The sequence below is a fragment of the Dama dama genome, chromosome 14 (genome assembly GCF_033118175.1).
Source record: "Dama dama isolate Ldn47 chromosome 14, ASM3311817v1, whole genome shotgun sequence".
NCBI classification, from domain to species: domain Eukaryota; kingdom Metazoa; phylum Chordata; class Mammalia; order Artiodactyla; family Cervidae; genus Dama; species Dama dama.
The window spans coordinates 41,691,043-41,717,553 of NC_083694.1; the positions used below are offsets into that span (position 1 = coordinate 41,691,043).

At 48.8% G+C, this 26,511-nt stretch overlaps 2 protein-coding genes across 2 annotated transcripts in view; one reads left to right on the plus strand and one right to left on the minus strand.

Moving 5' to 3' along the window:
* The first annotated feature begins 469 nt into the window (after nucleotides 1-469).
* On the plus strand, nucleotides 470-14,504 carry ENO1 (enolase 1). Its single transcript, XM_061160474.1, has 12 exons — nucleotides 470-626; nucleotides 2,893-2,986; nucleotides 5,454-5,549; nucleotides 6,839-6,897; nucleotides 8,542-8,611; nucleotides 9,070-9,203; nucleotides 9,564-9,786; nucleotides 11,025-11,222; nucleotides 11,858-12,059; nucleotides 12,464-12,572; nucleotides 12,803-12,861; nucleotides 14,083-14,504. Exons 2-12 carry the CDS (start codon nucleotides 2,902-2,904, stop codon nucleotides 14,150-14,152), a joined length of 1,305 nt encoding a protein of 434 aa, XP_061016457.1. The 5' UTR covers nucleotides 470-626; nucleotides 2,893-2,901; the 3' UTR covers nucleotides 14,153-14,504.
* Nucleotides 14,505-23,367: 8,863 nt separating this feature from the next.
* Nucleotides 23,368-26,511, minus strand: part of LOC133068841 (uncharacterized) — a 46,408-nt gene continuing 43,264 nt past the window's right edge. Inside the window, exon 4 of the mRNA XM_061159779.1 lies at nucleotides 23,368-23,716. Within this exon, the coding sequence (XP_061015762.1) occupies nucleotides 23,621-23,716 (96 nt within the window). The 3' untranslated portion in view covers nucleotides 23,368-23,620. The remainder of the gene's footprint in view (nucleotides 23,717-26,511) is intronic.

A 26,511-nucleotide genomic window follows, 5' to 3' on the forward strand; every position in this document is an offset into this window, starting at 1 on the left:
GTCTCCAGCACCGCGCAGCGGGGAGAGGGGTGGGCGGCCAGAAAGGACGGGCCGCGAAGGTCATCACCAAGGTCGTGGGCCGGACGTGCGGCGCCGGAGCGACGCTGCGTGCGTGCGGGACTCGGAGTACGTGACGGAACCCGGAGTCCTCATGCCGGCTGCGCCGCCCCGCCCCTCGTCTCCCCCGGGGCCCCAGAGCCACAGATTCCGCTCCGCCGGCGCGGGGGGCAGGGAGCCCTCAGCCCGAAGTGGAGCGAAGGGGGACTGGGACTCGTCCATACCCCCACCCATTTGCGGGGGCACTGGGGACGCCCCAGCCCGGCCCCGCCCCACCTCGCTGGTCTGTCGCCCCCTCTAACCATCCGCAGCGGCCGCAGCTCCGCCCTTCCCTCGGACGAGAGACCGAGTGACGGCGCGCTGGGCCAATGGCAAGGCGTCGCGGAGGGGGCGGGTCTGAGGGGCGGGAAGTGGGCGTGGTCCCCTCCGGGCTAGGCAGGAAGTCTTGGCCAGCGGCGGGGAGAAGAGCTCGGGGTACTCGGAGCGCTCAGACGTTGCGACTTATCGCTCATCCTCGGTGTCTGCAGCACCCTCTGCTTCTCTCTCGGGCGGCGACCTCCGGCGGCAAGGTGAGAACTCGAGGAAGGGCTACCGAGAAAGCGCCCGGGCGGGCGGCGCGTGGGTCCCCGGGGCCCGCGGGCGCTCCTGCCGGTCAGACTGCCGGTGGGGGGTTCGGCTGGGATGGGGAAGGGGTGCGTCCGCGCTTGCGACTGGCCTCCCTGGCCAGAGTCGCGGCTCGACAATGGGGCACAGCGCCCGCTTTCTCCCGAGGGGAAAGTGCAGCTCAGCCTGAGATTATGGGTTACGGGGCCGCGTAACTGTCCCGGGAGATCAGGGGTACAGCACGCGGTCACCAAGACAACAGGAGGCGAGGGTAGAAGGTTTGGGAAGCGCTCCAGGTCCAAACTGCGTGCTCGTTAAAGCCAGGCCCTTCCGAAAATTGACAAAGGGGCCGGGAAAGGAGAGATTCCCGCGAAGCTGCAACTTCCCCCTCCGGGCCCCGCGCCCCTACCTCCCGAAGGTGGCCCCCAGCCTGGCGCCTGGGTGTCCAGCCCGTCGCTGCTGCGGAATGAGCAGGGACTAATATGGGTTTAGAAGGCGCTTGTCCTGGAAGAGACTGCAGCGGAGCCGGGGAGTCATTGGAAAGCCCTCCTGGCGACCTCGCCCAGGTCGGGCAAGAGCGGCTCTCGGCTCCCCGGGCTGGCCACCAACAGTCAACCCCTGGTCTGACATAAAAAGGATGTATTTTACGAAATCTTCCTCTTCGCTGCTTCCTCTGCAATGTGGTCTTCCCCTTGAGCGGTGTGGGCAGCCGATTGACCTGCTTCCGGGGCACGTGTAGGCCCCGGCTGCCCGGTCTGCCCATGCTGCCCCTGGTATGGGGTTCAGTCTAGGCCGGTAAAGAGCCGTGCAGGCTCCCAGTCAGACCCACCTTCCCCTCTCTCTGTGCTCATCGCATTTTAATGACTTAGGAGAAAAGTTTTCCTAGCCATTTAAAGATAAATTGAATTTTATTTTTACATCATGAAATAAGTTGATTACTTTGTCTTATATCACTAAGAGGAAGCCAAAAATGAAATCTTACAACTGTGTGATGAGGTAGTGAAATGAAGATGTGTTTGAAAGTGTATCTAAAATCTGTAAAGTAAATCAGTGGTGGCCTGAGGATGAGGGGACAGTAACTGGAAGTGGCCTAAGGGAACTTTTTGGCAGTGATAAATGTTACACAGGTATGATTTCCCAAACCCCAAAGTTAACTAGAATCTTATTTTTTTATTTTTTTTAACTAGAATTTTAAAACGAAAAAAAATTTAAGCAAATTTACCTTTTTGTAAGATAGGAGATTAAAAACTAGATGTCTTTTTATTGGCTAATGAATAAAAACTCCATTGATACAAAGACAAAGCCACACACGTGATTTCATGTCTAATTTTGAAACTTAAAAAGATGCCATTTGCTGCTTCAGAACATTCCAGAGAAGATACTGGAGGAGGGCCCAGTTAGATAATGGCTTCTGAGCAGTGATTAGGTGTCTACCTCTGTCTTACAAGTTGTTCAATTAGTTTATTTCTTGGAGAGCCTCTGGGAGGGAAAGCAAGAAAAGGAGGACTTTTTTTTCTTTTTAGCTCTTGATATTTACTCTTTGTAGCTGCAACCCCCACCTTTTTTTAAGGTGTTTTCGAAGGAAACTTCTCTTGGCATATCCTGGTGCTCAAAGAATCATTTTTCTAGGTACAATTCATGACTTTCATAATTAAGATTTTTAGATGGGGTGAAATGCCCATTGAAAGAAACACTAATTAGATAACGTTATTTTTGTGCCCTGTCTTGCTAAAGACCCAAGCACTGTGAGGTTTGAAAGGCTCAGAAATTGGCAAAGCTCACAGCACACCGACCAAGAGGCTCACTCCTCCTTTCCAAACTTATAATTTCTGATTATCCTATATCGACCTGTTAAATATCCTCCTGCTGCTTCAAGTTACCTAATGAATTGTGTTTCTAGGTTTTAATTCACTGTTCCGCTACAAACCAGATTTTCCTCCTGTAGTTTTTTTTTTTTTTTTTTTTTAATCCCAGCAGCACACACGTGGTCAGGCTTTCTTTGCTTGCAGGACCAGCCCTGAACTAGTAGGGCCTTTCAGAGCTGTCCCCCACCTACTTTTTAGGAACAATTCCCACTGCTTTCCAGCAGGCATTTTTTAGTCACCCTTCCTACATTAATTTTTAGTTATATGCACTCCTTCCTAGTCTAGGAATCCTCAGATGTGACCTCTTGAATAACGAGTTGAGGCTTTGTTATGGTTCATGGAAAATGTGAACTGTGTTTCCCTGCAGAAATTCACCATGTCCATCCTCAAGGTCCACGCCAGAGAGATCTTTGACTCTCGTGGGAATCCCACTGTTGAAGTTGATCTCTTCACAGCGAAAGGTATGTGCTACTTTTGTTTCTATAATCCTTGGCACCACATTCCATTTAAAGCTTTAAATGACAGAGCCTTAGGCAAGAAACAGCTTGTGGTCTTGAAAGCCTTTCTTTCTGATCTGCACGTGCTGGTAGGCTGTGCTCCGAGGTTGGGAGGCCAGAGGCCCTTGTGCTTCTTGGTATGTAGAGAAGGACACAGGTCAGCTCCAAGGTTACTGAGGTAGGGAGGTAAGGTGATACCTTGTCCCTAAAAGGGCCTGTCACTCGTTTGCCTCACAGCTTGTTGTGACCAAATAAGTAGGTACAGTGCGATAGGATGGATCTTCCTTGAAAAGGAAAGAGATTAGGGGAGTATAAGGGTATATATAGCGCTCTTAGCTCTGCTTCCAGAGATCACTCTTAGAGGATCAGGGACAGTTTTTCCTTGGGGGTGTTGGGACATTCCAGAGGCTGGTATTTTTACCTGGCTATAAGTCCACATAGGAAAAATTTGCCCACATTTGAAAAGAATAGGATGGGTCCCCCTTAAAATCTCCCCTCCTTAATCTTTTTTACTTTAAGAAAATCTGGTGCTTCCCTAGCCGCTCTGTTACCTCCAGCAACATCTCAGCCATTTTCTAAATGGCCCAAGTGTGTGAAGTTGGAAAGGAACCTGCCAGTCAGAGCTGAGTCATGGTCTGAATCACAGGCCTGGCAGAGGAACCTCCAGCCCATCCCTTCCTGTCCTGCCTTCCCCCTTGCCCAGAAAGTAAAGGCCCCTCAAGTCTAGATTTATCCAGCAGAAGTCTACCTGTGGTTACTGTAGGAGTTGCCATGAGAACACCATTCCTTCTGGGCATGTGCCTTGTGGATTCTCAGACTGCAAGAATTTCCTTTCAGTTTATGAGATTGGTTCACTTAGAGAGTGGAACTTTCCACTTGGAAATTAACGGACTTTGAACGACGAAAAAAGACCCAGGATTCTAGAAGATTGTTGAGAGGGAGGCATTTTCTTTGAAACTCTTTAAAGTGACTAAAATTAATGTCTTTTAACATTTAAATGAATGGAACTTTCTCTTATGTGTCTTAATCCTTTTCAGGAAGAAAAAAAGCGCCAGAAAATCATAAATTTGTTAAGAACCTTTCATCACTTCTTTCTTTCTTAGAATTTATTTTTAGGCCAGTTTTAGGTTCGCAGCAAAATCAAGTGGAAAGTAGTGTTCCCATCTACCCCCCATCCCCACTATCAACACTCTCACCTGAGCAGTAGTTAGAGTCAAACCTACATTGACACGTTATCACCCAAAGTCCATAATTGACCTTCTTTACCTAGACTAACCTTTGTTAGAGTCAAGCCTGCATTGACACGTTATCAGCCAAAGTCCATAGCTGACCTTAGGGTCACTCTTACTTCCATCGCTTCTTCACCTCATCCAGAGCTGATGGATATAGAGAAAGCCAGGGCCTGGATACAAAGAACATGTGGCCCACTGCTCACACAGTCATGTGGTAACACAAGCACATAACCAAGTGTGACTGAGATACTTGGTTGGGTTTTTTCCTCTTGAGTTGAGTTGCCTTCACATCCCCACACCCCCCAGTTCTCAGAGGGGAAGTCCCTGACAATTTCAAGGAGATTCGAGAGGCTGCCTGCACTTCCTGCTCCCCTAACCCTGTCTGCCCCATGTAACCGGATCTCTGCGGTACCTTTCCTGACACTGTCTGTCCTCCAAGGACAGCTGCCACTTTCTGCTCCACACTCTAGGCTTAGCCAGGCAGCCGGTTTCTGTATCTGCAGGACTGTGATTGGGTTCTCGTGTGATTAACTCTGCGCCTTTGTTGTCCTTATTCCTTTTCTCTTCCAACCTGTCCTGTTAGGCAGAGAACCTCCAAATAGCATTCACTGCTGCCTAAGCTGAGGCACATGAGCTGTAGTGATTCCTCTTGAACCATCACCTTCTAGACGTGAAAGGTAGCAACCCGATCTCAGTTGTCTAAGGGAAGCTTAGCAACAGTGCTGTCTAGCCGGACTGTCTAAAATAGCTTGGTGTTTCCGTGGGTTACTAGCTCCTAGAACATGACAAATCCCACAAGTGGCTTCATGGTGTTTCTGTTGGACTGTGTGGCTGGGGGTGGTCCATGGACCAGCTGCAGGGCACCACCTGGGAGCTTTTAGGGATGTGGACTCAAATGTCCTGTCATGTCTCAGGATCTGGATTTTAACCCACAGGTGCTGTGTGCACACATTAAAACTGGAGAAGCTCTGCTCTAGACCTTTATCTTTAAACTAGGGAAATTCATTAGCTCTGCTGTAGCGTCTTCGGTATAAAGTCAAAAGCACAGGAGGCAGGAGGAATAGCCATCTTAGTCTCCCCGATGTTGGAAGGAGGTGACCATTTCCTGAGGGCAGATGCCCTCTGTGCTGGGAGGGATCTAGGAGCTATTGCTTAATTATTAGTAAACATTTTTCCCTCCTTCCTCTCTCAACATCCAGGTCTCTTCAGAGCTGCTGTGCCCAGTGGCGCCTCAACTGGAATCTATGAGGCCCTGGAGCTCCGGGACAATGATAAGACACGCTACATGGGGAAAGGTGAGTGCAGACCCACCTCCCTCCTCCCTGCAGCTTGCATCTGAGGGCAGGAGACCTCTGATTGGCCCAGGATGTGGACGGCGAGCATGATGCCAGGGTCCCTGAGCCTGTAACCCAAGGCAGGCATTTTCACATTCTTTCTCCTGTGATTTGTCTCCAGTCTGTGAAGAACTCCTGGTTGGGCAAGGGAATGAGGGAGAAGACACGTTAGCTAGTGCCCAGGAGAAGCCTTTGTCCTCCAGGAGGGTTCTGAGGGCCTTCCCGGCCGGCAGGCCTCTTCCCGGGGTGTGGTCTCAGGGCTTGGAGGCTTCCAACTCCTCATGGATAGATCAGTTGTTGTCTCTCTGGCAGAGCCGGCCTCCGGTGGTCTGTATGCACATGTTCACCTTTCTGCAGATAGAACCCCAGAGGCCAGGTCACAGGAAAGCAGACGGGGCTGGACTGCACTCTCCACGGAGCGGTGTCACCCCGGGGATGGGAATTGGTTCTGGAGAGAAGGCAGGAGCACAGGCTGCGTCACAGTTTGTGGTCCTCCCGAGGGCCGCACTGTAAGGAGATGGAGGGCACGAGTGGGCTGCCAACTTTCCAGGGGAGGGCGATGAGGAACACTGCATCAGAGGGGCAACAGCGAGCGAGGTCAGGTTGAGGGGGACACAGGGCCAGGGTCACAGTGGCTCCACTGCAGGGGGGCAGCTTCTGGAAAGAGCTCTCCTGAGGGGTCTCACTGGCAGCCCAGGTGGACGCCTGCCCACGGCAGGAGGAGCGCACCCCACCTCAGTTATGATGAGGACGAATGCATGGTCCCCACCGCCTTCTCCCCACCTTCGTATCCTGTTCCTCTCTTTCTCTCACTCGGCGTCCTTCACAAACCTGTTCTCTTCTGAGTCTTTCTTTTTTCCTTCTCTGTCAATCTCTGCTGGTCAGGTGTCTCCAGACCCGTTAAGTATATTAACGAGTTCCTGGCACCAGCCTTGTGCACACAGGTAATACACGGGGCGTCCTTTAGCCTCTGCAGTTGGCCTGTCCAGTGCATGGTCTTGCCAACTAACCTCCCTCCAGACAGTCTGTTTGGCGGCTTTTTGTGTGGCTCTAACCCGTGGGGGTCCTAGGTAAGAGCACTCAGACTGGGCCAGAAAGCCCTCCAATTCTGGGGGGAGAGGGCCAGGGGTCCCATTGAAGGTCTCTGGTGGGCTCTGAATATCTGGGTGAATATGGTGAGCAGTTCTCCAGCAGCGCTGCTCAAGCCTCTCTCATCAGCATCGGTAATTTGATTTGATTATTCCTTCTAGGTGTCTCAAAGGCTGTTGAGCACATCAATAAAACTATTGCGCCTGCCCTGGTTAGCAAGGTAGGACCTGCCTCCTGATGACTAATGTATATTAATGCTATCAGAGCGCCGCCCAGTCCAGGCCGGGGGGCTTTCCTGTTTAAGGAAGAGCTTATTCTGAGAGCTAAAGAAGCTGGTGGGATTCCCTGTCGTGCATGCGAGTTACTTGGCCTTTGCTGACCCGCCCTCTGCCTGCGTGGCCATGTCTAACAGAGCATGGAACTGGATCCGAGGGACGGGAGGCTCCAAGAGCCTTGATGTTTCCCAGCAGTGATCTTGACCTCTGGGGAGTTAAGATCCAGATTTTAAGGGTGGTTCCCAGGGGTGTTGAATGTAGTACCCATGGCAACTGACTCATTTTTCATGAGCTGTGGAATTACTTACTATATGTTTAAACAGCAGAACTCTTGTTAAATAAAATCCTATATGGAGCCTCAATATGGCAAACAGATATAAGTGGAGCCGCTGTAGAGGAAGTGGGGCTGGGGACCTCACAGCCCAACCTGCTCAGCTATTTTTTGTCGCTTTTGTCCTTCCTCCAGCCCCTCTCTCCCAGACTCCTATGGCCGAGCCTGGCCTCATGTGTCCTCCTTGGCGTGGTCCCTCTCCCAGGTCCACTCTGTGCCCATGGCAAGTGGCACCTCTGCTGGTTCTATTCCCAGCTTGCCTGCTGTGGCCAGCCCACGTGACCTGCTGTGATTGGTCCCCAGGCAGAGTTTCCATCACTGCTCTGCCATCCCAGCCTCCCGGCCCCCTCTGCACACCCCTGTTCTTCGTTGTGCCTCGGTGCCCTCAGCTGGCACGGCTGACTGTGAGCAGGGCTTTCCTGGACATTTTCTTTTGTTGGTTACTCCTGGTGAGTGTTGGCCCCAAGCCATCTGCTGGGGTGACCTCGAACTTTACCCAAAGTTGCCTTGACACGAAAGTTAAAAGATGCCGTAGTGTTAACACGGTGTGATGGACTTAAAGAGATTTTTGTTTTCTTTTTGTATTTTAGTTTTTTAATGAGAAAGATGATAAATAATTTGCTGTTGTGAAGTTTTTAAAGTAATGTTGACTTTTATTTCGTTACTTTGAGCCAGTTTTTAAGATGCCAATTTGGTTACTTTATACTCTCACTAAAAGTATTCATTTTGGTCAGTTATCAAACATTTTGGGGACTTCCCTGGCAGTCCAGTGATTAAGACTCCACACTCCCAATGCAGGGGGCCTAGGTTTGATCCCTGGTCAGGGAACTAAGATCCCACATGCCACACACAACCTGGCCTAAAACATTAAATAAAGATTATTATTATTTTTTTTTTTTTGGCCTTGTGGACTACCTACAAATCTTGTATCTCCCATCAGATACTCAGACGTCCTCACTGAGGACAGCTGAGTGACAGCAGAAACTGACTTTGATGAGCACAGCTCTTCAAATAAAGAACAGTGAGTTCTGTTGTTCTACGGCCCCCAGAGTCACAATGCTGGGAGAAGTACGTGATGCTCTTAAAGCCTGTGAAGGGCAGTGTTGTGTCTCTGTTTTCCCCTGACATGGATAAGCACAGAACCGACCTGGGCTTTGCACAGCTCCCAAGGCTGGTAGCTCTGTGACAGGAGGGCCCAGGGCGTGTGGGTAGAAGCACCATTCCCTTCCAAGCAGTTCACCCTCCCTTCTCCCTGCAGAAGCTGAATGTCGTGGAGCAGGAGAAGATCGACAAGCTGATGATAGAGATGGACGGCACAGAAAATAAGTGTGAGTGGCCAGAGTGGAATCTTTGCCAGGAAGGTCGTAGCTTCTCCTGAAGACTCTTTAAGTCCCTTGGGGAGAGGTCATGTCGTCCCTAACAATAAGTTATGTGACCAGATACCTGTGGTCCTTGCCTCACGTTCATAAATTACGTTTTTAAATATCAGGAGTACAGCCAGCTGACAGCAGCAGGTGTGGAGGGTTACTCAGAAGAGGCCTGTGCTTCAGATAGTCCAGCAACTTGCAGAACTTTCTAGAGTTCCATAGACCAAAGAAAGGGCTTTCTCTTTTGGGGAAAGAACAGATGAGTGTATGTGGGAAGTAGGCTGTTGCATTTCTGGTGTGATAGAGAAGAGGTTCAGAATACAATCCAGGGCGCACACAGTGGTGGTCCAGGCAGGAAAGCCAGCTGGAGGAAAGCTGGTGGGTAAGACATGCCTTCATTTAACTCTGTTCTGTTCCAGCCAAGTTTGGTGCAAATGCCATCCTGGGCGTGTCCCTGGCTGTCTGCAAGGCTGGTGCTGTGGAGAAGGGGGTGCCCCTCTACCGCCACATCGCCGACTTGGCTGGCAATGCTGAGGTCATCCTGCCAGTTCCGGTGAGTGGCTGGTTTGAGCTTCCCATGTGTGGAGGAGGGGGTGTTTGCTTTCTCGTGGGGACCCAAGACCTCCCGCCTCTCCAGCTCATCCATATGTGATCCTATAGCACGAGGGTACGAGCAGGCTCTGGGAGTCTCGGCTGCAGACGACTCTGCCAGCACCGGCTGACAGTGACCTTGAGCACCCATCTCCTCAACTGTCGATGGGAGAGGGCCTCTGTACTTGTTGGGTGTGTGCACCTGTGGTGGTGGCTGCAGTGCAGTGATGCACGGGCTCCATGCGGGAGCTGGGCACTGGGGGGCTGCTGGGGACGGGCAGACCCTCCAGGCCAGAAGCTACACTCCTCTCTCTCCCCACAGGCTTTCAATGTCATCAACGGTGGCTCTCACGCTGGCAACAAGCTGGCCATGCAGGAGTTTATGATCCTTCCTGTTGGGGCCGAAAACTTCCGGGAGGCCATGCGCATTGGAGCAGAGGTTTACCACAACCTGAAGAACGTCATCAAGGAGAAATACGGGAAGGACGCCACCAACGTGGGAGACGAGGGCGGCTTTGCCCCCAACATCCTAGAAAACAAAGAAGGTAGTGACTCAAGGGGAGCCCCTACCCTGGGCACCGTGGGCCCCCTCCACGCCCCACCCCCCACCACCCCCAGTCTGCTGCTTTTCCACTTTGCACTCATCAAGTACCAAATCGCAAAACCATTTGTGATTTAAGAAACTAACACTTCCTTAAAAAACAGAAGTTTTCTTATTTATTTGATTTCTAAATGGCCCAATGATTTGCTTAAACTGGGCTGACAGTGGGCCTGAGAGGCAGTTTGTTCTCCCATCCTTGCTTCCCAGCGATGGCAAAAGTGTGCTGCCTACTCCCTGTTTAAGGATACTGGCATGCTGAGGTTTCAGGTCATTCAGCCACAGTAATGTCACACATGCTTTGTTTTGCTTTGAATCATTAGACGCAGAATTAAATGTGAGAGTTGAATAGAGGATACGGAAGTCTTAAGAATTCATGGCTGAATTTTTTGTTTTAGAAGAAAAATCTAGGGTTCCAAGCATATATCATGGGCTTCAGGGATGGTTAGTGAAAGGAAATGTCTATCCTGACCTTTGGGTCAGTCGTACACAATAGCTGACATTCGACTATGTTAACTTATAAAAAACCGGCCCTTTCACGTGGTTTGAATCTTGGGCACCTTTGCTGTTCAACAGTAGCCAGTGTCTTGGTCAGTTTCCCTGCAGGCAGTGCTTCTGAGTGAGGCCGACCCTGAGCCTGGACCCGGACAGCAGAGCCTAGTGGCCGGGCCTCAGCATGGGGCTCCCCGTCAGTCCACTGGGCTCCCTCTTGGATCGCAGCCTCTTGTTCAGTCACTTAAATCGTGTCTTGACTCTTCAATCCCGTGGACTACAGCATGCCAGGGTTCCTATCCTTTACCCTCTCCTGGAGTTAGCTCAGATTCATGTCCATTTAGTCAGTGATGCTGTCTAACCATCTTATCCTCTGTCTTGGCTCTATTTAAAGCCTGTTCTTTGGGACAACTGATCTCAGCTGGTCACTGTAACTGTATCTTGGCCAGCACAGCTGTTCTTTGGTGCTAAATTTGGGAGCATTTGTCAGTGAAAAAGCCTCTGAGAATCAGTTTCCAACTTGGCCATGCACTCGTGGCCCTGAGCAAAGGTTTCTTGCCCCAGAACATAAAAAGGTTCCTGGAATCTTGAGACTGGTGGTTGGGGCCAGAGCACCTTATCCTCCCTCTGTTACGGTTCCCACTGGGCAGAGCTGGCCTGGTCTCCAAAGTCATCACCACCATCTCTTTCCAGCCCTGGAGCTGCTGAAGAATGCCATCGGCAAGGCTGGCTATAGTGACAAGGTCGTCATCGGCATGGACGTAGCTGCCTCTGAGTTCTATAGGTCGGGCAAGTATGACCTGGACTTCAAGTCGCCTGATGACCCCAACAGGTACATCACACCCGACGAGCTGGCCAACCTGTACAAGTCCTTCATCAGGGACTACCCAGGTGAGTGTTCCAAGGCGGCTGCGGGTGTGAGTGGTGGGTATTGCCAGCCTGCGGTGGTGACGTGGTGTGAGCGCCTTGTGTCACTGTCAGAACAGCCTCGTGAATGAGCAGATGTGAGGCAAGGACCTTTGAGAACTGGGACTGCCAGGCACTCCTAGGCTCTGTGTTACCTGATGCGCACGGGAGAGGGGACAGAGGCTGAGAGTGGGTTAGAACTTGCCCAGGGGCGCTCAGCCAACAGTGGCACAGGTGTTCACACCAGGCAGTGCCTCTGAGTGCCCGTGTTTAACATTGAGCACCTTGGTGGAGATGGGGCTGGAACGCAAACCCCAGAGTCACCCCTCTGGGTCCACAGCCCTGTTCTCACCCTCGGTGGCACTAAACTGAGAACCCCCTGGGCAGTAGGTTTTCTGCCTCCACAACCATGGGATTGCAGGATTGCAATTACTGTGCTCCCTGTCACAGGAGGGCTGGGTAGGGCGGACTCCTTCCAGGACTTGCTTTAGGGACGGGCTGTCTGCAGGTGAGAGGGGCGAGGCCAGGTGAGCCTCAGTTCAGGGGAGGGGGGCTCCAGCGGCTTTGGTGGTCAGCAGCCTGGGAGGCCACCCTGATAAAACACATTCTACTCTTCTCAGTGGTGTCTATCGAGGACCCCTTCGACCAGGATGACTGGGAAGCTTGGCAGAAGTTCACTGCCAGCGCGGGGATCCAGGTGGTCGGGGACGACCTCACGGTGACCAACCCCAAGCGGATCGCCAAGGCCGTGAGCGAGAAATCGTGCAACTGCCTCCTGCTCAAAGTGAACCAGATCGGCTCTGTTACCGAGTCCCTGCAGGCGTGAGTGCCCTCCCTCTGGGGGCAGCTCTTGTGAAGAGAGGGGCCTGAACCTGGTGGTGGGGAGGGTCTTCTGATGGGAACTACAGGTGACATTTAAAGTTAGCAATGGCCCCCAGGGGCCTGGGACATTTGGCCCTTGTGGCCTGGTCCTGACCACTGGGTGTCCGTGCACCCACGATTCCATATCACACAGAGAATGTCAGTCCGGGCATGCACACACCTCTCTCTCAAGGAGGCTGAACCCATTTGTTTTCCAAACGTGACTACAGGGCAGAGAACGTCCTTGGGCCTTCAGGGGAGGTTGAGGGTTATCCTTTTCCCAGCAGTTGAGGGCTCGGGAGGCCAGGAGGGGCTGCTGTGCCTGAGCCGCGGAACCATGCCATCTGGTTTTCTCTGGCTCCTAGGTGCAAGCTGGCCCAATCCAACGGGTGGGGCGTCATGGTGTCGCATCGCTCCGGGGAGACTGAGGACACCTTCATTGCTGACCTGGTGGTGGGGCTGTGCACGGGGCAGGTAAGGAGCTCCCTGACACGAAGGGCGGGCCTCGCTTCTCTCCTGAACACAGACCTGGGGTGGGGGTGGAGAGAATGGAGTCCTGGGTGCCCCTTTTACCCCCCCTTCCTAGGTCAGAGAGCCTGCTTAAGGCCTTGCTGTCTCTGCCTGGCACCCTGCCCTTGCCCAAAGCATCCAAGAGGATTCAGTGTCCACTGTAAGCAGCTGTGGCCTTTGTTTTCTGCTTCCAGATCAAGACTGGTGCCCCCTGCCGATCCGAGCGCTTGGCCAAGTACAACCAGATCCTCAGGTAAGAGGCTGCCAGCGCCGAGTGTGGGCTTGGTCTCCAGGAGGAGCCCCAGGCTGTGCTCGGCCGTACGAGGTGGGGCAGGCGCCCGGCCCCAGTGGTGTTAGGCTGGGGCCAGTCAGGCACCTGACAGCCCTCCCCTGGAGCGGGCCTGCTCCACACGACCTGCCTGGTGGCTGCTGGGGGGCGAGGGAACCACTCCCCTCCAGACAATCGAATCCTAGAATTTAGGGGGGCTACAAGGGGGCCTTAGTGATTCTCTCACTTCACAGCCTTGTTTTGTGGACGGGATAACAGAGCTCAGGGAGAGGAAGAAAAATTGCCAAAGGGTAAACTGCAGGGTTTCCAGTGTTCAGCGCCTTCGGACACTCTAGTCTCTCCCTTTTTTGTCCTTGGGAAGCTTTGCCTATAACACAGAAGACCTGCCCTTCTGTTCTTTTCTTCTAGTCTCGAAGGAAAAAGGAACATCCATTTCATAAGTCCTCCCACATTACCCCATCTTTAAAACTTTATCCTGGAAAATGCCAAGCACATAAAATATAAGTGAATAGTAGACTGTACTCCCTCTCCATCACGTGCATGTACCCGCTGTTAATATTCCTCTGTGTTTTGTCTCTACACCCTTTTCTGACAAATCTTAAAGCAAATTCCAGGCATTTTATGATTTCACTTGTGTATATTTCAGATAAAGATTTACTTTTGTTTTTTTAACATAACCACTCTACCATGATGGTTCCCACGATTAGTGGTAATTTCTTAGTGCCAACATCGGGTCTGTTCATCTAGTCTGTCTCCTCTCTTGTTGCAAAGTGGCCATTTCTTTTTTTGACATCAGGATCCAAACAGTTCACGCTGATGAGTGCCCCCGCCCTTTTGCCCTGTACCACTTATTGGTTCAAGAAACTGGGTTATCCTTTCATTTTAAAAATCCTTTTTTTTTTTTTTTTTCTTTTTTAAGTATTCTAAGAAATCACAGTCCTACCATTTCTTACATTAGGAAGGCGGGGAAGGAAGGAAACCAGGTGCATGAGAAGAGCCCATATTTTCTATTCCTGGCGACTCCAAGAAGTTCAAGTTTAGGGATTAGTTGGGCAGACTGAACGAGGGTTGAGTCCTGAAGTTCTTAACAAGTGTGTCCTTGACCATCTCTCTGGGTGGGAAAATTTACTGCATTGAAGTTTGACGTCTGTCTTTCTCTCCCCATCTCTCTTCCTGCTTCCTAAGAATTGAAGAGGAACTGGGCAGCAAGGCCAAGTTTGCTGGCAGGAGCTTCAGAAACCCGCTTGCCAAGTAAGCTGTGGGCGGGCGAGCCCCTGCAGTTACTCATTGGCTCCTTAGACCTGCGTCTCATGTCACCGGGCAGTGTGAGGCCCCCGCTGATGCCCACAGGGGCCTCTGGTAGTTACCTGCCCTCTCCTCGTCCTGTGACGTCCCCACCGCTTCCTTAGACCTGCTGCAGAAGCCACGCCTGACCCTCTGGAGCCCTGCTGGAAACCCTAGCTCTGTCATCACGTACTTGGCCCAAATCATTGTTCTCACCTCACTTCCACCAAGTATTCAGAGCCATGTGTATCTAGATTGTCATCTCTGAAGTGTCCAGTGGGTTCATGTGCAAAATAAAAAGGCCTGAGTGACCCATAAACTTATGCCCTATGTGTATGAAGTGGTCTCTGAGTCTGTCCTCACATCTTGGGTATTCAGGAAGCACCTCTACAAGAACCAGATAGAAGTGTCATGATAGAAGGAACAGGAGTTTGTGGAGGACGTTGTATAAGTCCTTGGGGGAGGGCATGTTGGGGAAAAGGTGAGAGAGGGGTCAACCGGTGCCTTGCAGCAGCGGCGGGTCAGTGCCAGGATGCAGGGCCCGACTTCAGGACCAAACTTCTTGTTTGGGAGAGAAAAAATGCAGAGCTCTCACAGGGTGCCTCAAGGACAGCTAAATAAGTTAAAATTTAATTCATTCCTTATTTTCATCTGCCTGATCTCAAGTGCTCAGAAGCTCCATGTCGCTGATACCCACTGCTTCGGGTACTGCAGGTATGAAGTGCTAGCGTTGCAGAAAGCACCGTCTGGAGTAATGGATGAGCACCAGCGAGAGGTGAAAATACTGTAGTTTCTCTGCCCTCTGCCCCTTGAGGTCTGGTGTTATACTAGCATTTTATTTTCTTCCCCTGACTTGATACAAATCCCTTGAATTGTGTTTTAATACTCTGGCGAGAGTCCCTTGCATTGCAAGGAAAGCCAACCAGTCCATCCTAAAGGAAATCAGCCCTGAATATTCATTGGAAGGACTGATGCTGACCTGATACAAAGAACTGACCCATTGAAAAGACCCTGATACTGGGAAAGACTGAAGGCAGGGGGTGGGGTGAGGGAGAAGGGGATCACCCAGTAAACTGGGAGTTGGTGATGGACAGGGAGGCCTGGCGCCCTGCAGTCCTCGTGGTCGCAAAGTCAAACGACGGACTGAACTGAACCCAGCGAGGCCCCCTTGTGGACATTCTTGTTCATTGCTCATCTCTATCAACCCAAGAAGCAGAACCAGAAGATAGTGTTACTCAGTCGTGTCTGACTCTGACCCCATGGACTGTAGCCTCACCAGGCTCCTCTGTCCATGGAATTCTCCAGGCAAAAATACTGGAGTGGGTTGCCGTTTCCTTCTCCAAGTAGAAGATACATACACAATACTGAGATTCATCACAAGGAATTGGCTCCTATGATTGTGGGGGCATGACAGAGTCCATAGGCTGGCCAGTCAGAAGAGAGCATGATCAGAAAAGAACTCCTCGGGTTCAGGTGAAAATCCTCTCTTGTTTAAGCCCTGCTTTAAGAACTTTCACCTGATTCAGGCCCACCCAGATCATCCAAGAAAATTCCTTGTTCAGAGTCCACAGTGAGTGGTTTGAATTACATCTGCAGAATAGCTTCACAGTAATACCTAGATTAATATTTGAGTAGCAGGACTCCTATCTTATCACAGAGCCATCACCCCTTGTGAACTTGGCAACCACACACAAATGTCTGAAGCCATCCTTCATCTCCAGATAACAAGACCCTATTTCACCTAATGTGGTCCAGCCCTCCTGTGTACAGCCAAAACCACTAACCAATCCCAGCTTTGCATGACTGGTTCCCATCTGAAAACTGATTCTACAAGGAAGTGATTGAACTGGGCCTGACAGTCTGACTGGACTGCTTGTTCATCCAAACTTAGATTGCTAAATTTGGTTGCATGTCAACATTTCCTACGCTTAGTCGCTCAGTCATGCCTGACTCTCTTTGAGTTGAAGCCTGCCAGGCTCCTCTGTCCATGGAATTTCCCAGGCAAGAATATTGGAGTGGGTTGCCATTTCCTCCTCCAGGGGCTCTTCCTGACCTAGCAATTGAACCTGCATCACCTGTGTCTTCTGCATTTCAGGAGCCATCAGGAAAGCCCAACATTTCCTGATCAGCAATTAAAGGCATTTGTCACTCAGGTTAAAGGATAGATAAGAGCCCTTTCAGATCTATTCCACCCAGAAGGAAGGCTTCTGGGGTCTCACTGGCCCGGGGGATGCTGAGCCCCTGGGGACGATTGACAGCTTTTCACCCAGCAGAAACAAAGCATGTTGCTGACATGGATGGGCAGAAATAAGCCAGGAAGAAATACAAACCATCAGTCTTTTCCTGGGCATTCTATCTGAAGCAGGACAAGCAATGCTGATTCTAAGTTTCCAAGTGTTTTTGAAGTAAACATCTCTGGTAGCACTTGTTAGTAGTCTCTGGACTTGTGTTATATGTTTCCTTTTTTAATGTAAACCTCATAATACAAACATTGGCTTTTCACCTGTGATTATCTTCCAACTTCAGATTCCTGCAACAAAACTCAACTGAAAATTTGAAGCAGTGTAATTTGCAAACTTTTTTTGGCCATACCTTAGAGTCTCCCTAGGTTTCCCTGGTAGGTCAGCTGGTAAAGAATCTGCTTGCAATGCAGGAGGCCCCAGTTCACTTCCCTCGTGTCTTCCTGGTGGCTTCCCTGGTGCATTCAACTGAGTGCAATGGGGGAAACTTGGGTTCGATCCCTGGGTTGGGAAGATCCCCTGCAGAAGGGAAAGGTTACCCACTCCAGTACTCTGACCTGGAGAATTCCATGGACTATAACCTTAACCCTAACCCTAACCTCTTCCAACAACACAAGAGAAGACTCTACACATGGACATCACCAGATGGTCAATACCGAAATCAGATTGATTATATTCTTTGCAGCCAAAGATAGAGAAGCTCTATACAGTCAGCAAAAACAAGATCGGGAGCTGACTGTGGCTGAGATCATGAACTCAATGGACATGAGTTTGAGTTAACTCCGGGAGTTGGTGATGGACAGGGAAGCCTGGCGTGCTGCAGTCCATGGGGTCACAAAGAGTCAGACACAACTGAGCGACTGAACTGAACTGAATTGATACAGCAAAGAGTCAGACACGACTGAGAGACTTTTCACTCACTAGAGTCTCCTCAGAAGCTTTTAAAGTTTTGACCATACCCTGCATCATGTGGGAATCTTAGTTCGCAGACCAGAGATCAAGCCCGCACCCCCTGCACTGGAAGGCAGAATCTTAACCACTGGGAGGGAAGTATCCCCTCTGCCTCCCAGACCAAGTAAATCAGAACCTCAGAGCAGAAACCAGAGGCTCAGTGGTAAAGTTTCCCAGCTGACTCCAGTATGCAGCTCTGAGCCTGGTAATGCTCTGTGCCTCTGGCACTGGTAATTTTATTTTAATGAATGCAGCTGAGACTGGAAGATGGCAGCTGAAGGCAGTCAACACAGGTCACAGAACTGCAAGCTGAGCCATTTGCAGGGAGGAAGCCTGGACAGGAGCCTGTTTCTTGACTAAGAATTCCAAGTTGAGTCAGCTCTCTACATGGTTTGGCACCAGGGGCAGCTTTCATGGAAGACAGTTTTTCCATGGCCTGGCGCTGGGACTGGAGGATGATGGCTCAGGCTAACACAAGTGTTGGGGAACAGTAAATGAAGGTTCACCAGCTCAACTCTTGCTGTGGAGCTTGGTTTCTAACAGGTCCATGGACCAGTATTGATCTGTCTTGAGGGTTGGAGACCCCTGCCATAAATGGTCACATACAGAGTAGGTACTATAAATGGTCACAGGGTTGGGGGGATGAATTGGGAGACTGGGATAGCCATATTCAGTACTGATAACATACATAAAAGAGCTAACTAGTTAGAAACTACAGAGTAACTCAGGGAACTCTTCTCGGTGCTCTGTGGTGACCTAAATGGGATGAAAATCCAAGAAAGAGGGAACATATGTATACATATAGTTGATTCCTTTTGCTGTGCTGTAGAAACTAACACAAGTTTATAAAGCAGCTTTCCTGATGGCTCAGCTGGTTAAGAACCCACCCACTAGGGCAGGAGACCTGAGAGACTCATGTTCCATCCCTGTGTCAGAAAGATCCCCTGGAGGAGGGCATGGCAACCCACTCCAGTATTCTTGCCTGGAGAACCACATGGACAGAAGAGCCTGGCAGGCTATAGTCCATGGGGTCGGAGAGTCGGACAAGACTGAAGCAACTTAGCACGCATGCACACATACTCCAATAAAAATTAATTTTAAAAAAAGAAATGGTCACATCAACTTAGGCTCCCACCCAGAATAGAATGAATTAGACCATCAAGTGCTGATACACTTACCTAGGAAGAGGTACATGGGGAAAGCCTGGCATGCTGCAGTCCATGAACAACAAAGGAAGAGGTCCGGGGCGTAGGGAAAGGGGATGGAGCTCTTGAGAGCTTAGAAAGCACCTGTGGCCATGAGTGAACAAAAAGGGAACAGTTTTAGTAGAACATTCATAGCAACCCTAGAGAAGTATGGGGACCCACTGAGCCAAATTCACTGAGGTATATTTACCTTCAGTCACAGGTACCTGTTGTTTTACTGTGGTTGTTTTTTAAGTATTTGTTTGCTGCTCTGGGTCTTTGTTGTGGCATGTAGGATCTAGTTCCCTAACCAGGAATGAAACCAGGGCCCCCTGCATTGGGAGTGTGGAGTCTTAGCCACTGGACACCAGGGAAGTCCACACATACCTGTTTTAAGTGTACAGTCTGATGTGTTTTTAAAAATACACCTAGTAACTAGCATTACTACCACACCAGACCATTTCCAACACCCTAAGAGTTCTTTGAGCCCCTTCCCAATTAACTCCCGCCCCGAAAAGCAGACAACCTAGTGTTTTTCTTTTAATTCAAATTAGTTGTCAAAAATCTAAAACACAGATTTCTTGTAAAAATTCCAATTTCTGGGTTCTAATGAATTGACATTAGACGTTAAAACTTGCCAACACTGGGCCCACATTCCTAGAAGGCAGCAGTTGGCCATCTTCCTTTTTTTTTTACTTCACTGTGCAGCATGTGGGATTTTAGTTTCTTGCCCAGGGATCAAACCTGTGTCCCCTGCAGTGGAAGGCTGGAGTCTTAACTATCGGACCGCCACGGAAGTCCCCGGCCATTGTCTCCTGAAGGCAGCTGCTTTTGAATCTGCCACTCCGGGTCTACGGTTTCTTCTGCAGGCTGACATCTTCCCAATGCCGTTCCTTTCCTGTAAAAATCCTCTGTCCCCAGGGGCTCCGGGAGTTTAGGTCCTCCAGGGCTCCTCTGCTGTTGACAAGCAACCTCCCTGTGCCTTCAGGTAGCAACGACTCCCCAGACACAACCTTGAACTCGTCAGCTCACAAAGACCCATAAATGGGGCAGGCAGGGTACCACTTTATCCGATTCTGCTTGTCAGCTCTTAAGGGGGAGGCCAGCCTGGCCAGTGGCGTCCCCCCTCCCCTTCTTCCTGCCCATCTTGCTGCAAAGTGTGAGGGCTGGTAATCAGGGCTGCCATCCATGGGGACCAGGAATGATTGCAGACTCATTTGCATATGTGACCTAAGACAGTAATTAAACCCAGGCGCCCCAGGGGTGAGGAATAAGCACATTAATTCAGGAGCAATTAAAACCCTCCAACATCACTGTCACACAGACGCCACTTCTGAGACTGGATCCAACTGATGACAGTCACCTTCCAGCTCCCTCTTTTGGCCGCCAGACTGCCGCCCTGACTGCACATTCTTTTTTTTTTTCCTGACTGCACATTCTTGAGGGGAGCAGGCTCCCCAGACTCTCCGTCCTTCTATAGGATCCCTGATGCTCTTATGGACAAGTTACTGTGATAGATAATGCCTCATCTTTTGTGTGTGTGTGGCAAACTATACATAGCAAAATTTAGCATTTTAACCACTGTCAAGTGTACAATTCAGGGGCATTAAGTACATGCAAAGCTTGCATCACTTAAGTCACTTCAGTCGTGTCTGACTCTTTGGCACCCCATGGACCTAGTCCACCAGGCTATTCTGTGCATGGGATTCTCCAGGCAATAATACTGGAGTGGGTTGTCATTTCCTACTCCAGGGGATCTTCCCCAGGGATCAAACCTGGGTCTCCTGCATTGCAGGCAGATTCTTTACCATCTGAGCCACCATGGAAGTGAAGTGAAGTGAAATCGCTCAGTCGTGTCCAACTCTTTGCGACCCTGTGGACTGTAGGCCACCAGGCTCCTCCGTCCATGGGGTTTCCCAGGCAAGAATACTGGAGTGGGTTGCCATTTCCTTCTCCAGGGGATCTTCCTGACCCAGGGATCGAACCCAGGTCTCCTGCATTGCAGGCAAACTCTTTAACATCTGAGCCACCAGGGAAGAAGGGACTCATATAATAGTCATCTTTTTTTTTTTTAAGATAATGATCTTTTAAAATAATTTTTAAAATTTTTATTTATTTTTGGCTGAGTTGGGTCTTGGTTGAGTTGCAACACGTGGGCTTTTTCTAGCTGTGGCGAGAGGGGGTTACTCTCTAGTTGTGGTGCATGGGTTTCTCATTGTCGTGGCTCCTCTTGTTATGGAGCACAGGCTCAATAGTTGTCACACATGGGCTTAGTTACCCTGAGTCATGTAGGATCTTTCCAGACCAGGGATCGAACTCGTGTCCCCTGCATTGGCAGGCAGATTCTTAATGACTAGAACATCAGGGAAGTCCCTGATGTAACGTTTTGAAGGTTTATACATGTTGAAGCCTGTATCAATACTTCCTTCCTTTTTGTGGCTGAATAATATTCCATTTTATAGATATACCACATATCCATTACTTTGCTAATAGACATTTGGGTGGTTTCTACATTTTGACATTGTGAATAATGCTTCCATGGACCTGGATGTACAGGTAACTGTTTCAGTCCCTGTTTTCAATTCTTTGGGGGTATGGATGGATACCTAGCAGAATTGCTGGGTTGCATGGTAATTCTATGTTTAACTTTTTGGGGAACTACTAAACCATTTTCCACAGCAGTTGTGCCATTTTACGTTCCTACCAGTAATGTATGAAGATTCCAATTTCTGCACATTGTTATCCACACTTACTTCCCTTTAAAAAAAATTTTTTTTTTTAATTATGGCCATTCCAGTAGGTGAGAAGTGGTATCTAATTGAGGTTTTGATTTGCATTTCCCTAGTGTCTAATGATGTTGAACATCTTTTCACGTGCTTTTTGGCCATTTGTTTATCCTCTTTCCAAGGCACTTGGCTGTTTTTCAATTGAGTTGCCTTTATTGCTGAGCCCTAGATTTCTTTACATTTTCTGAATTCTATCAGATATATGATTTGCAAATATTTTCTCCCATCCTGTAGGGTTTTGTTGTGTTTTTTTTTGGGGGGGTGGTTTCCTACTTTCTTGTAGTGTCCTTTGATGTACAAAAGTTTCTAAGTTTGATGAAGTATAATTTATTTTTTTCTTTTGTTGCTTGTGTTTTTGGTATCATGTTTAAGAAACCATTGTCAAATCCAAGGTTATGAAGATTTGTCCCCATGTTTTCTCCTAAGAGTTTTATGGTCTTCACTCTTATTTAGGTTTCTAATCCATTTTCAGTTAATTTTTATATATGGCATGAGCTAAGAGTCCGATTTCATTCTTTTGCATGTGGATATCCAGTTTTCCCAATGCCATTTGTTGAAGAGACTGTCTTTTCTGCATTGACTAGTCTTGGCACTCTTGTTGAAAATCAACTCACTATATACATAAGCTTACTTCTGGTTTCTCTTTCTATAGGTCTATATGTCTATCCTTATGCCACTGCCACTGTTTCAATTACTTTAGCTTTCTAAGACGTGACCTAGTCTTTGTTTTTGTTTTTGGGTTCCTCGTGTGATTATGTGGGATCCTAGTTCCCTCACCAGGGATTGAACCTGAGCTCCATGTGTCGGAAGTGCAGAGTCGTAACCACTGGACCACCAGGGAAGTCCCATGACCCAGCCCTTTACATTCACCATTTCATTTACTCCTCACCAAACACTATGAAGTAGGCACTATAATCATTCTTAGAGGCCTAAAATGTTAGGTGTCTTACCCTAAGTCACAAAGTTGGTGGGTTGAAAGTTGCCCTTTGCAAGGTGACATTGCAAGTGCTCCCAGGTTGACAGACATACAAAAGGTATGAATTCTCATATCTTTACCTTAAAAACAACCTCCATAGCTAAGTGATGTTTTACCAGGCCTTTGGCCACTAGGATCCCAAAACCAGGATCTTCCAGGAGGAAGAAAGTGATCTCGAGCAGCTCTCATCAAGGTGAGGACAAGGAGGTACTTCCTCCTAAAGGCCACAGACTCCTCCTGGAGATGGCTGTTTACAAACTCCCTTTGCCCAAAGAGCTGAAACTGTCCTCTTTGCATCCCAGCTAAACTTGACCTTAAAAGAAGGAGACCGAGGACTTCTCCAGTGATCCAGTGGTTACAGCTCTCCATTCCCAGTTCAGGGAGTGCAGGTACAAACCCTGGTCAGGAAACTAAGATCCTGCATGCTATTTAACCAAGACCAGAAAAACAAAAATTAAAGAAATGAAAGAGACCCTGGAGCTGTTTGGGTTTGCCTGTCTCTGGCCATACTGCTGGGCAGGTCTTTCAAGGAAGTTTCCCTCTGGCCTGCTCAACAGTCTGGGTATGTCTGCTTGTTCGTGAGTTCCCTGTCTGTCAGGACACTGGGGCTATGACTCTTTGAGAAACAGTTCAAGCTGAGAGGGGTGCTGCCATCTCCCCTTAAATGCACACGTACACACATACCTGCCCCCGATGACCCTCTATCCCCCTACTGTGCTGAATTTTCTTCAAAGCCAAAAACATCACTCAAAATGTTCAGCATCTGCTTTTTGGTCTTCCTTCAATAGGATGTAAATTCCACGAGGATTTACTTTGCAGGGACTTAGTTTTGCTCACTGCAGTGTGTCTGGAGCCAAGAATGGAGCCTGACAGAGCAGAGGCCTCAGGCATAAACAAGTGTGTGGACCAGACACTTGGTCCACATTAGCCACATCTCAGGCCATGCATGAGGTATGCAGCCACCTCTGTAGGGAGGAGTCAAGCTCAGAAGTTTGGGTGGGTGCTGAAGATGAAAAAGAAAGGAAGACTTTTTTTTTAAATTTTGGCCACAGTGTACAGCAGATGGGATCACAGTTCCCTGACCAGGGATCAAACCTGTGCCCCTTGCAGTGGAAGTGCAGAGTCTTAGCCACTGGACCACTAGGGAAGACCCAAGATTTTTTTTTTTTTAATTGCAGAGATTAAAAAAAAAATAGTGATTGATGTCCAAGAGTATGACCTCAGAAGGAATCAGCTAAAGGAGAGGGCAAACCTGGAGAACGGAGTCCATCAGATCTTCAGATGTTTTCTTTTTTTTTTTTTTCAGATGTTTTCAAAAGGTGGGATCATGAAGAAGGTAGTCCTTTGGACCTGAGTGTTCCCAAGTTTCCAGATCCTGTAGGCCAGGGCCTCCCTGAGCTGTAAGACAAGAAATGTCAGCCTGGGCTGCTGGGCCCCTCGAGAAACAATGATGTTTTCCAGGTTCATCCATGTGGTGGCTTGTAAATATTTCACTTGTTTTACATTTCATTGTATGGATATGCCACCACTGCTTGATCAAAGGTTTCAAAGGTTTACACCTATGTTTCTTTCTAAGAGTTTAATAGTTTTAACTCTTGTATTTAGGTATTTGACCCATCTGAATTAACTTTTGTGTAAGGTATTGTATGTGGATTTCGGGGACTTGCTGGTGGCTCAGATGGTAAAGAATCTGCCTGCACTGTGGGAGACCCGGATTCCATCCCTGGGTTGGGAAGACCCCTGGTGAGTCCTCAATGGATGGACATTTGAGTGTCCAAGAAGTGGAAACACACTTTTTGCCTGTTGTAAATAATGCTGCCGTGTACATTTGTGCACAGGTTTTTGTGTGGACATAACTTTTTTAAGCAGAGTTCAGGAATTCTTTTTTTTTTTTTTTTTGGCTGTACTGGGTCTTCATTGCTGCACAAGGGCTTTCTCTAGTTACAGTGAGTGGAGGCTCCTCTCTAGTTGCAGTGCACAAGTTTCTCATTGTGGTAGCTTCTCTCTGGGCTCTAGGGCACGCAGGCTTCAGTGGCTGTGATGCACGGGGCTCAGTTCCTTCGAGGCATGTGGAATCATCCTAGACCAGTGATCGAAACCATCTCCCTTGCATTGGCAGGTGGATTCTTAACCACTGGACCACCAGGGAACTCCTGGACATGTTTTCCTTCTCTTGGTTATATACCTAGGAACAAAATTGCTGGGTCATATGTTTACACTGTGTTTAACTTTTTGAGGAACCACGGAAGTATTTTCAACAGCGGCTGCACCATTTTACATTCCCACCAACACTGGGAACATACACTGGGGATTTTCCACATCTTCACCAACATTGATTTTCTGGTTTTTTGAACAGTGTTATCTTATTGAAGTTCTGATTTCATTTCCTTAACAGTTAATGATGTTGAACATCTTTTCAGTGTGCTAATTAGCAATTTGTATATCTTCTTGAAGAAATGTCTATTCAAATCATTCAGCCCATTTAAGAAATATCTTATTTTTAAATATTTATTTGTCTGTGTGGGATCTTTAGTTGCAGCATGCAAACTCTTGTGGCATGTGGGATCTAGTTCCGTGACCAGGGATTGAACCTGAGCCCTCTGCACTGAGACCTTGGAGTCTCAGCCACTGGACCACCAGGGAAGTCCTGGCTCATTTCTAAGTTGGTTTACATCTTTTTGTTACTGTGTTGTAAAAATTTTTTATATATTCTGGATACTATCAGATCTATGATTTGCAAATATTTTCCCCATTCTGTAGCTTGCTTTTTACTTTCTTGATAGTGTCTTTTGATACACAAAGGTTTTAATTTGGGTGAAGTCAAATGTATTTATTTTTTTCTTTTCATGCTTGAGCTTTTGGTGTCCTATTTAAAAGACAGTTGTCAAAAAAAAATAAAAGACAGTTGTCAAATCTCAGGTCTTGAAGATTTACACCCATGTTTCCTTCTAAGAGTTTAACAGTTTTGGCTCTTATATTTCTGTCTTGGATCCATCTGAGTTGATTTTTGTGTAAGCTGTTGCATGTGGATATCCACTTGCCTAACACCTTTGGTTGAAAAGATGTTATTTTCACCTAAGTCATAACAACTGTCAACAGATCACTTCAAAACTGTCAGAAATGTGGTGTTTTTAGAGAATGTTTTCAGATGCCATGACCACCCAGCACACTGCCTCACCCTTGGCTGTGCTTCTTGTTATCTTAAAAAAAAAATATATATATATATATATATATATATATATATATAAACCCTTAGGGTACGGTCAGGGCTGTCAAAACTGCTGCCTTAGCTGAGCTCAAATCTAGCTAGGATTGGGAAAACAAAATTCCCGTGTCAGTGTGGAAACTTCAATCTGTCTGCTGCTGTGGAACGAGGACCCAGACGTGTAATACCAGGGGCCACAGGGGTGGAAAGGACCCCAAGCCCTCCCCCAGCTTTCAGCACCCCTGGCATGAGAGCAAGGTGACCCTCCATCCATCATCCTAGGATGAAAGTCAGGGCTAGGGTAGGGTGAGGCAAGAGAGGACTGCAGGGCAAAAAATGTAATAAGACTCCATCCTGCTCTCTCATCCTGTCTGCTCCAGGGGCAGAAGGTAAGCTAGTAGTTCCAGTAGTCAGATACCGATGTGAGAGTTGGACCATAAAGAAGGCTGAGCACCAAAAATTTGATGCTTTCAAACTGTGGTGCTTGAGAAGACTCTTGAAAGTCCCTTGGACTGCAAGGAGATCAAAGCAGTCAGTCCTAAAGGAAATCAACCCTGAGTATTCATTGGAAGGACTGATGCTGAAGCTGAAGCTCCAATACTTTGGCCACCTGATGTAAAGAGCTGACTCATTGGAAAAGACCCTGATGCTGGGAACGATTGAGGGAAGGAGGAGAAGGGGGCAACAGAGGATGAGCTGGTTGGATGGCATCACTGACTCAACAGACACGAATTTGAGCAAACTCCGGGAGACAGTGGAGGACAGAGGAGCCTGGCGTGCTGCAGTCCACGGGGTCACGAAGAGTTGGATAGGACTTAGCGGCTGAATAGCAGTCTGGGCTCCTGGGGGTGGGCTAGGGCTGCTTTTAGCCACCAGGGGGCACTGCGGGAGCTGCCCTGAGCCCCTTCGCCTCTCCGCTTGATCCTGCCTGCTGGGCCCATCCCACCGGCTCTAACCAGCTGGCCAGCCTCCCAGATCTCCACTCCAG